This window comes from Passer montanus, unplaced genomic scaffold (genome assembly GCF_014805655.1).
Source record: "Passer montanus isolate IOZ18808 unplaced genomic scaffold, ASM1480565v1 scaffold21, whole genome shotgun sequence".
Lineage (NCBI taxonomy): Eukaryota > Metazoa > Chordata > Aves > Passeriformes > Passeridae > Passer > Passer montanus.
The window spans coordinates 3,837,380-3,848,836 of record NW_024366703.1 but is presented as its reverse complement, the minus strand read 5'-3'; the positions used below and the strand labels follow the sequence as shown (position 1 = coordinate 3,848,836).

Genomic DNA, 11,457 nt, shown 5'->3' with positions numbered 1-11,457 from the left:
TCTTTTTGAAGATAGCTGAAGCCTTTATCCAATCAAAAATGTGACAATCACACCAAATGCTGATTTCAGGCTTCTGCATCAGCCCTCCACAAAAGTGAGATAGAATCCCAGACTATAACCTGATTTTTAGTGCAGATTATATTTTACTCTGCCTTGGGAGAGGAGATTGAGGCAAAATGAGATACTTCCCATGTGCAGATCAGATTTCAAACAAGGGTTGATTCTAGGTCATGTATCCTCCTGTTTTTGATTCATGATCATCTCTAAATACAAGGAGTATAGTGAAACTAGTCAACAGATTTCTTTATTAATTTCCTAACTAATGAATAATTTAATAAGAACTTTGTGCAGAAGAATTTCCTTATTCTTGACTGTGCAGATAACAGTAAAATACCTTCAACACAAGTCCTAATAAATTGTAGTTTGAAATAGTTGAAGAAAACTGGAAACTTGTGTTTTATTTGTGGATAAGTTTATTTAAAATTTTGTAATTATACTAAAAAAAAACAATGTATAATTCATTTCTTTGTTTATGAACTTGTCAGGATATGTGTATAGTGTTGTCAAGTCTACAGCATGGCAAATAAGAATTTTAAGCAGCATGATGATGAAAACTTTGGAGCTAGAAATAATGTATGACCCTTTGGTTGCACTGTGAGGTTTCTCTGGTAGACATAATTGCAAGTAGTGATTGTTTTCCTTTAATTTGAAATACAGCATTTCAAAGTGGGCCCAACAAAAAGGATTTTCAAAAGAAAGTATCTGGTAAAAACCAGAGACAGCAACAGCAGGCAGCTCCTCTCAGTGATTTTTATGAAAAATCCACTTTAAAAGCAAAGTCAGAACTTTACCATGTATAGATACCACTGAAGTAAAAAAAAAAGGGGATCGTGGGTTATTCCTTGTTTTTAAAAACCACCTTCCATGACCTCTTGAACCTTGGCTAACCTTATTGAAAGTCTTAATTATCTATTTTACCGTTCTAAATACAAGCAGATACAAAGGATGGAGAGCCTTGCTGGTTTTGGTCCACAGCCTGGGGTGAAATTTCAGCACTATTTAAAAAGATGAGGTAAAAAATTCTTCCTTAAATTGGTTTCACAATCTTCATTGACAAATAATTCTGTTGGGGGAGGAGGAAAGAAACAAGAGAGGTAAAATTATGTACACAAAATACTTCAGTGTAGTTTTGAAAAAGACATTTTAAATATTAAAATGGATCAAAATGTATTTAGGGTGTGGTAATTTGAGTTAAAATACAGTGAAAATAGGTAATTTTTTTCAAACTAATGTAGACTCTAGGCCAACTATTAGCTATTTTAATTGTGTGGGTTATTAACTCTTCTAAAGCAGTTCCTTGTTCCATCTTTAGTTAATAGGTTAGTTTTAACCTACATTTTAATAGTTTCTCATTAAAAATCAGTTGAATTTTTTTTCTAGCTCTAAGGATATAACCCCTATCTCCTGATAAACAAAGGTGATAGACTCTGTCTGAGTCAGGAGTGTATCCTGTTGGTGACTGCTGTCTAAGCTCATCCCACAGCTGAGGAACAGCAACATTCACAAATCCTTACCGGCAGGGAGTAGAGCAGCACTGCTACAAACAGGAGGAGAATCAGCAAGATGATGAGGCCTAGGAAGAGCCATTTGAACCTGCGCCACACAATGAATTTCATGGTCTTGCAGGGATTTGTAAACCAAAGGAAGGAAGTATCTGGCCGGCTGCATTTTGAAAGAAGTAAGTATTATTTATACTCTAAAACTTAAGCATGAGATTATAACACTTTAAAGCATGCTGGTCTGAGGTTGAAGAAAACAGATAGTTTTGAAATGTAAGATAGCAGCTGCAGTAAACATGTGCCATTAGTACTGAAACCATCCTGCATTTTATCCTAATGCTTGCAGGAGGAAACAAGATTGGCTTTTATAAATGGAGTTTTGCAAAGGATAATTGATGACTAATATATTACTACATGCATCAGAGTAACTAGATACTGGGTACTTCTAAAGCTAGTGGGACAAAAAGATCTTACTTTGGTAGATCTAGTTTGGGGTTCATGTTGGGTTCATCTCTTCCTTTACCAGCTGGCCTTTCCTCAGCTTCTTTTTCATTGACAACTTCCAGTGTCATTTCAACTTTACCCTTCAGAAAAAAAGTGGCACGAGACAAGCATCTTATTGAAATTGCACTCATTCATACTACTTCATCAGCTGCTTTGGCAAGATAGCATGACTCAACTGGCACCACAGTCTTTCAGGTTAAACCAAGTTAGCAACAAACTACATAAATGAAGCATTAATCTTACATTTTAGAACAAAAAATTGTTGCTGGATCAAATTCCTGAACTTGTGCATGGAATGTCCTATTTACCCCTCCTCTGTCTATCCACTGAAAGCTAACAGCTAAGTGGGAGACTCTTTACAGTCTTTGTAATTTGAAAGGACAGGTGAGCACATCTGAAGTACTTTTAAAAGAAGAAATAACCTTACCGCTAAAATACGTGAGCCGTCCTTTTCAACATAGCATGGCCACCATCCTTTCATGGATTTCTGCTCAAAGAGAGAGGCAGTCCTGGGAGCCTTCTGAGGACTGTCTGCCTTGTACTCTGGAATCATGTCTATATTACACTTCTCAGGAACTTTTGCTGGAATGATTGTTTTATGTAAATCAAGTTCCACAAAGCCTAGAAGGAGGATACAAAAATAAACACTGCATAACACAACCAACCATACACCACAGCAGCTCAACATCAACCTTGCTATCTCTAAACATGTACATACAGGAAACACAGGAAAGGCAATCAACAGACACATTACATTCCTGTTTGTCTAAAGATGTTGTGAGGCAGGGAAGTGGGACATGTGTTTAAGCTCCTCTTGGTTGCTAAATTTGATTTAGCAAGCTCGATAAGAGCTTGCAAGATTGTTTGATTTTTTAATAAAGGGGTTTTTTTCCCCACACATCTGAATGGAAGATACCCTAATACAGCAATGTAATAAGTAATTTCTGACAATTGAATGCATAATTTAGCAAATTTTAATAATGGTTATAAATCAACTATTTGTTTTCAGATTTTGAGGCCTGTATAGTTTGTATGTAAGCTAAAGACTTTGGAGCAATCTTGATATAGGGCAGAGAATCCTGTGCAGAGCAGTATCCCTAGAAAAGGTGGGGAATTATAACAGTGTGAAGTAGATTCCTTAAACCTAAACTATATGCTATTGTCAATACTCTTGTTTAGAACTGAAGTGCCCTTGTTTAAGTAATTTTACTTAAAGAAAGAAGCAAAGTAAATTTTCATGCATATTATTATTTCATATGCCTTGTGAGAGGATTTACCTGAGTGAAAAGTATCCTGGTTTACCTGCCAGTAGGCCTTTACTGAGTGAATACTTATTCATCCACTGAGCCTGTGCTGAGAAGGAAAGCTAGAGTATATTTCCATGCTCAGTGTCTCACTGTAAATGCAATCCTTATGTGGTAATTTAAAATTGTTCACTTTGATATCTTGTTTGAGAGAACAGTAACTATTTTCATTCAAAATCTTACCCAGGTAGTCATCCAAGGAGAACTTGTCATTATCCCATATTTGAATGATCAGTTTGGGTGGGATTCTGAATTCTGTCTTGTCAAGGCTCCAAAAATGTTCCTAAAATTTTAAAAAACAAATACCAAACACCTTTAAAATTACTTACGGAAATTCAAAGCTGGAGTCTGCTAGTACTTGTGAATTCTGGGGTTGGTGGAAATATTAAGAGATCTAATCTTGCCCAGCTAAAAGCAGACTGCTGCTGTTGCCAGTGTGTTGCTCCTGGCCCAAAAGCAAAATGAATCTGTTCACAACAGCAGTGTGAAAAAGTATATGGAACTGAGCCAAACCATTTCTTTCAATATGTAGGTACAAATTATCAGGCTAACTGTATTCTAAGATTATCAGAATCTGTATTCTAAGAATTGAAATCTTTAGGAATACTTACCTTTTTGGAAACTAAACAGAGTTGCTCTGCAGGGAGATAGTCAAAAGGAAAAACAAATCTCCAGTTAAAGTTCCCTTCTCCATCTAATGATCGGTAGTGAACATCAGTTTTCTGCTTATTTTCTTCATTACCAGGCATCCATCTGAAAATAGGGAGAGATGTGTCTGGTGTTTGCAGTGGGATTACACTGTGGGATTGCCTGTTTGTACTGGAACTGTGTCATTAAGGGGTTGCAGACAAGCTGTAAGAATTGCTCAGAGAGGGCTGGGGAGTTTTTCACGCCCCTTTGTAGCTGGGTTCCAATTTAGCACTGTAAATAGGAACATGTGAGCTGAATTTCTGATCTAAGACCATTGCTATGCTCTTAGAACTCAGTGGTGATTTGCTGAGTTCTTATTTAGTGAGAAATTACATCTGCCTGGTAGTTTATTTCTCTGATTTTTATTACTTTTTTATATTAAGATGAGGGAATATAAAAATTAAGAGTCCAAGTCATGCAGTACCTAAGCCAGCTCTCTGCCTTTTCAGTTGCTGTCCGACTCAAGAGATGAAATTCTGGGATCTTACACCACACATTAACTGGTTGTGCTTTATCTGATAACACTTCTCTAAGGTTAGCATTTGACTTGGCTGAACCAAATAATACTTGAAATCTATGGTCAAGGTATTCTCAGGACATTCTGAATGTTATTAATTTTAAGTGTTACATGACAGAATGCTCTTACCCCTTCACATAAATGTCACTCATTTCTTCTCCTGTGATGCTCTTTTCATCCAGAAGGACATCTTTGGTGTTCCAGATGATCACACGCAGGACATACCTAAGAGAGATATCTGGGGTGAGAGATTTGGATTGCTTTGGCAAGGCTGCCAGAGGGTGTGCAGAAGGTGGGGGTACTCACTTCTTGGCTTTTCGGGGAGTGATGTTGAACGGAGGGCCTGGTGGTCCTAAGCTTTTGGGGAAAACATCCACCCACATCTGCAGCTTTCCCTGTGGCAGTGAAGAAGATGATGAGAGATTGTTTGTTGCATATAGGTTTGTCAGGGCCAGATGTCAGAAAAGTTTTCTCATTTCTACAGAAACTTTCTTTAAAAAGCTGCATTTTATTATGTTTCTAGACTAACCTGGTTTACGTTTTAAACTAAGCAATAATGATTTGCAGCCCTCTTCCCCCTCAGAGATACCACACCATTAACAACATGACATAAATTCTGGAATGCTCCATTTCTGCTTTTGAGATACCATAACCAAGCCAGCTCACAGTACCTGGGAGATGTTGGGCTGGAAAGTGCTATATAAGGTTCTTGTTTCCACATGTTCAGGTACCAAACCCTGGGTTCTGAGGATATGAAGGGCTAAGCGCTCTTCACACGGACCAAGATGCTGATGCAAGATTTTGTTAGCTTCTGAAATAAAATAAATAGGAAAAAACAGGGTCTTATGAACTAGAATATGCATTTGAAATTTAAAAAATTTAGATATTTAAAATTGAGCACAAAAGTGTGTTGAACTTGGAGAAAAATCAAATATATATTTCTAGTATTCCATAAATAACTGACAAGTTCAATTTTATCAATGTGAATTTAACACATACATGTAAAATAAGTGAACCAACTCACCAGCATCCTCCAAAGTATAGTCTTGACCCCCATAGTTAATCCTTCTGCCATTCTCAGAGAGGACAGGAGGAGCATAGCCTTTAAACCTGGCTACATTTTGCAATAACTGTGTGGGTTTTAGTTGATCACGCCAGGTATTCACACCTGAACTTTTATGAAAGGAAAAGAAACATATCCTAAAATTATTCACCATTCAGAGCATTTACATATCATGTAAAACATATTCATTAAACTACCTCAGAAAGGGCAGCACTTTAACTGCCTAGATGGAGGGCTTTGGAGTTTGAGACAGTGACATAATTTTTCATCAGCTCAATTACCTTCCAAGTCAGAGTGTATTTTCTTTACATATCAAAATAATTCACACTCTCAAATGCTTTCATATTTACTTGCAACAGTAGGTCAGAAAATTCTGTTAAGTGTGAGTTCTCAGGACAGAAATAACATACATTACTGGGTTAAGAAAATACCAAAATATTTGATGCTGTGGTTTTCAGTGAAGGCTGTTCTGAAGATTTATAGTTTAACTTGGAATTTAGATGATAGAACAAGCACAACAAGTACCCTTGAGAAGCCACAGCATTGTTTTTCAACCACAGAATTAAGGTATTTTTAGAGATTGGGTACTAGGTCATACAGATTAAAATTTTCAACACACAAAATTAACTTACATCCAGTACTGCTGGGGGATGCCACAGTGAGATCCATAACGAGAAAGGAATCTGTTTTCCAGATCAATTATGGTTTCACCCACTTTTTCATCACGAGTCAATGCATCATAATCATAGACTGAAATTTTCAGATCCTTTTCTTGAGGCAAGAAGCAGCTGAGTTCATACATTCTAAACATAAAAAATTGCCCATTAAGGCTATTGCTCTTTTGAGAAATGCTTCTTATTTTTAAACTCAAAAATACAAATTGAAAAAAACACTTACTAGTTTATTTTTGAGCAATAGCCTTTAGAAGTTATTAAAAGAATGCTTCCAGTGCTGATAAATCTAGCAGCAGTTATCTTTCATGCTCCAATTTCTATTTGCACTTACAAATAATTTCATTTTTACTCCTCTGGATATTACTTCCTTCCTTTCTGCACAGTGTATTGCTTAGATGTTTTCTGTGCATCAGCTTGAATTGGAAGTGAGGAAGTTACTTTGTGTCTGTAATCAAGTATTTCTTTGAATAATCTGAACAATTGAAAACCTGTAGTGCATCATTGCAAATTATGCTTTTCAAACCCTTTATAATCCTTCTAGTCATCCTCTCTGAGCCTTCTAAGTTAACAAAATCCTCCTCCAACTCTAAACCAGACCTAGAATTTCATAGTAATTATGCAGATGATGTAACTTTTCATTCCTAACTAGTACTTTTTATTAATATATTTCAATGGTGTCATTAACCTTTGATGGAAAGACCAATGTACTGGGAATGTATGCTAAGTTGATTACTTGTGAGATCCATCTAGTTTTCAGAGTTTAAACTTCTTCCATATTCCATAAGCATATTTTGTTATTCTTACATGCCTAACACAGGCTGGTTTTAAGATATACACATTGTTTTACTTTGTGCAATTTACCCACATGACAAAGAAAATCTACAGATTAGCCAAACATCTGTGTTTTCTAACGATTTAAAAGGAAAACACCTTATGCAATTTTACTCACAATTAACTGTCAGTATATAACTATGAATAGAGCACTGAATATTTCAAGTAATGGTTTACCTTAAAAAAGTAGGAAAACATTCTAAAATACAGTAAATTGAAAATACAAAAAAAAGTAAGTTACCTGCCAAAGATTGGGTTGAGGGTATTAGGCACATAATGATCTCTGTCTTCAATCACTTTTTTACTCAGCGTTATTTTTATATAAGGATCGCACTATTCAAAATAAGCAAAAAGAACATCGTTAAGACACAGTTGCCAAGAGCACCTTGCTGACAGCGCAGCAGGGCAGAGGCTCACCAGCCCGTTGTTGTCCTGCGGCTGCAGCTGCAGGGCCCGCACGATGTAGATGCGCACGATGCACTCCTGGGGGCCGCTGTCCGGCAGCTCCCGGAACTGCCGCGGCGGCGCCGCCACGGCCGGGTCGTCGGGCAGGGCATAGATCCTGAAGGAGCCCTGGAAAACAGAGCACGGGCTTGGCAGGGGACGTGCGGCAAAGGCACCCTGCTAAGTCTGGGTTCCTTATTTATCCTACACACACACACTCTATATGTGGCCATATATATGAGTATACATTTTATATATATATATATATGTGTGTGTGTGTGTGTGTGTATATGTGTATATGTATATATATATGTGTATATGTATATATAAATATATATGTATGTGTGTATATATACACACACATATATATTTTAAAATATATATGTGTATATATATGCATATATATGTGTGTATATATACATACACATTTTAAAAAAATATATATGTATCTATATATGTATGTTTGTGTATATACACACACATATATTTTTTAATATATATGTATCTAGATGTGTATATATACACACACATATATATTTTAATATATATGTCTATATATATGTATGTATATATATGTGTGTGTATATTTTTAGTATATATGTGTATATTGTTTAGTATATATGTGTATATATATGTATGCATATATATGTGTGTATATATACACACATATTTTTAAAGATATATGTATGTATATATATGTATGTACATATGTGTACGTATATATATACACACATATATAATATATATATATACACACACATATATAATACATATATTAAATATATACACATATATACATATATATATATGTATATGTTTAATATATGAGTAGCAAAATTGTAGCCTGACCCACAGTGACCTAAAAGTCTTTTTTTTTAATCTTAGCAGGTTTTGAATGATAACACTAAAAAGACAAGGTTATATCCTTTGACAGTTTAACTCAATTCAGCTATTTTGATGTCAACACAGTTGCTCAGTTTTGCTCCAACTAAGAATATATAACACATACTTTGTTTCTCCCTCCAAAAACATCATTTAAGGTTTGGAGGTGTTTTGTTTGGTTGGTTGATTTTATTTACATTAGCATTATTTTAATCTATAAAAGTCACAGAAACACAGAAATACCTTTTCCAGAAATACGAAATACCTTTTCCAAAATCATTCTAAAAATGTGCTTTTTAGAATTTTACTCCTGTTTGAGAGGTTATCTGGGAAGGTTCTGTCCCATGGTTACTGGGGAAAGTCACATTAGCAGGAATTATATTTATTTTCAATGAACATCTAGCTCATCTAGTGTGAGCAATGTGTAGCTGTACTTTCTTTGAAAAAGATGGGCCTGTAGCTAAGTAGTTACCAATATCTGTTGCCCCTACTAATGTACACATCCATATTTAAGCTGAAATGCTTGCATGTAGATCTACTTAAATAACCACTTACATACAAAAGATTGCAGCTAGAGTTTGTTTGCTGCCCATCATTTGAAATTTACCTTGAATTCCCCGACCACTGATGGATCATCACTCTCCTCAGATTTCCCTCTGTATAATTTAAATGTGTCACAGAAGTCTGTTAAGTTATTGAATTCAGGTACTTTTTCTAATTCACAGTCATACACCTTAAAAAAAGAAAAAAGGAAAGTTTAGCAATTATAATTTATATCAGCTCCACCATAATGGCACTGTAAAGTATTTTATGTTTGAGGGAATATTTTAGGGAACCAAAGCTTTTGGAATTATTTTTATATCAAAGTGGGAGCAAATGCAATGTTTTGGAGAACATATGATAAAGCTTCATTTAGGCTTGGTTAAAACCAGAGTAAGCAGCATGTCATAAGATTTACTGTCTTTGTTACCTGTATTGGACAAGGAATGAAAGCAGTCTCACTTCAAATTTTAGCCAACAAACAGTAAAAGCACTGATTCTCTGTGCTCATACTTTCTCAATGTGTTTGTTTATTTAGGATCTGCCTGGTGCCCAAAGATGTATAGAGTAAAATTCCCTTTGACAGAAGGTGAGATTAAATTATTAATGCATCTCTTAGTAAGAGTAGGGAAGTAAAAAAGAAGCCAAGGTATCTTCTTAAAACCTTCATTTAATCATATGAATTAGGAAAAAACCTTTATAGAAAATCATGTCTAGTTAAATTTTGAAGAGCATTAAAAAAAAAAAAAAATACAGTTTTGATCAGGTCTTGGGCCTCTGAACTCTGAAATATGTTAATTTATTTTATCCTGAGCATTACCTTTAAAGTGTCATATCCCTTTTTAATGTACTGTCCACATTTTTCATATTCTCCTATTGAAGCATAAAATTTGCTCCACCAATCAACAATTTCTTCCTCCTTAAAAGAAAAGCAAATAAGAAAAGCTTTTATTGGCGATCCTCTCTCCTACCATACTGTACAGCAGAAATAATGAACAATTAAGCATAGTAACAAATAATATCCTCTAAAACTTGCTATCAGTTAGGTAATATTAATGATTTATCTGAAAGAAAATTAGAATATAATAATTAAGGCAGTTGCAGATCTACCTCATTGTTAACCAAATGCAGTTGAAAAGTAGTTGAGTCTTGCCACTTAAAAACAGTACTTCAATAAGCCTCATGCCACCTGGATACTATACATTCTACTAAAACAGTATTTCTGTGGGTTTTTTAAATTTTTATTTATTTAAGTTTGATAGTTAGTATTTAAGAAAGTGCTATTTTCTGTATTCACAGGGTTTACATAATATAATTATTTGCCCCTGAAAATAAACTTCCAATGGTAATAAATAGCATTCATTGTCCATGAATGAACAGAATATTCATTCACTGTGTAAATCTGATTTTTTTTTTGAAGATTGTTTGGACTTACAGAGAATCTTAAAGTATTATGTAGATCATTAATGGTGAGTGTTGGTTGGGGCTGTTTTGGGTTTGCTGGGGATTTTTTTATATATAGAGCTTTCTATTTCAGTCTTGCATATTTCTTCCTAAATCTACCATGTAACAAGTTCACAGTAGGTTTATAGCAAACACTTTCAGAGATTACTGTTCTCATCCACATGCTTAAAATGCTAATTTGTAGGCAGTATTGATATACTGGTTTTCAGCTGGAGAAAGCAATGTGCAGATTATTTTGAAGTAGTATACATTACCTTTTCTGTGAGCTGCTCATGAGGTTCAAGTCATAAAAAAGAGCAAAAAAAAAGCAATGGTAAGGATATGATTTGTAGAATTGTATACAATTAAATAGGCTTTAAATGTTTAGGTGTTTGTATATAGTAAGTGTGCAAAGTAAGTTACAAATATTAATAATTTAGAAATGCTTTTGAAGAGTACTCAGACATCATGTATTTAACTTGATTTTTTTTTTGTGCTGTCAGAAAAGCAGAATGTTCTAGATAGTGAATTGGAGCATGCATATTTATATACACACACATTTTAGAAAGCAGGTTTTTAGGACTGTAAGACATTATTACCCTGTGCTTTGTTCTTCACATAACCAAAAAAACCCCCAAAAATTGTGTCTATAGATTTATCCACGTAAGTGTAAAAACAATATGCACAATCCAAAATGCTTCACCTGTTAAATCACAGATATCATAATTATGACCCACTAGTCCATGAAGAGCAAGCATCATGCATCCCACCTGGAAGCCATGATTAGCAAGTGTAATTTCTGCTACTTTTTATACATTATACCTCGTGTTTTCATTCAAAAGCATTAGCAATGAATTTTTGTGCAAAGCAGAAGAGATATGAAAACATTTTATGAATACAAGCCAAATGCATCAATAGGTCAGGACATCACTCTGGTATATCGTTCTCATTTACTCCCATTTCTGTTCTCAAAAGTAATTATTTCACTGGGGTGTTTAGGTCTATT

At 34.8% G+C, this 11,457-nt stretch overlaps 1 protein-coding gene across 3 annotated transcripts in view; it reads right to left on the bottom strand.

Moving 5' to 3' along the window:
* Positions 1-464: 464 nt before the first annotated feature.
* Positions 465-11,457, bottom strand: part of MYOF (myoferlin) — a 62,046-nt gene continuing 51,053 nt past the window's right edge. For 2 of the 3 annotated variants that reach the window (XM_039709192.1, XM_039709193.1), the window contains 16 exons: positions 10,727-10,738; positions 9,829-9,927; positions 9,076-9,201; positions 7,560-7,715; positions 7,384-7,475; positions 6,270-6,440; positions 5,599-5,747; positions 5,246-5,385; positions 4,881-4,969; positions 4,704-4,799; positions 3,979-4,120; positions 3,551-3,650; positions 2,491-2,684; positions 2,034-2,143; positions 1,575-1,722; positions 465-1,123 (listed from right to left, as the gene is read on the bottom strand). In XM_039709192.1, the coding sequence (XP_039565126.1) occupies positions 1,088-1,123; positions 1,575-1,722; positions 2,034-2,143; positions 2,491-2,684; positions 3,551-3,650; positions 3,979-4,120; positions 4,704-4,799; positions 4,881-4,969; positions 5,246-5,385; positions 5,599-5,747; positions 6,270-6,440; positions 7,384-7,475; positions 7,560-7,715; positions 9,076-9,201; positions 9,829-9,927; positions 10,727-10,738 (1,860 nt within the window). In that variant the 3' untranslated portion in view covers positions 465-1,087. Of the gene's footprint in view, positions 1,124-1,574; positions 1,723-2,033; positions 2,144-2,490; positions 2,685-3,550; positions 3,651-3,978; positions 4,121-4,703; positions 4,800-4,880; positions 4,970-5,245; positions 5,386-5,598; positions 5,748-6,269; positions 6,441-7,383; positions 7,476-7,559; positions 7,716-9,075; positions 9,202-9,828; positions 9,928-10,726; positions 10,739-11,457 lie in introns of those variants that run through there. The other variant, XR_005627449.1, reaches the window with a different exon arrangement.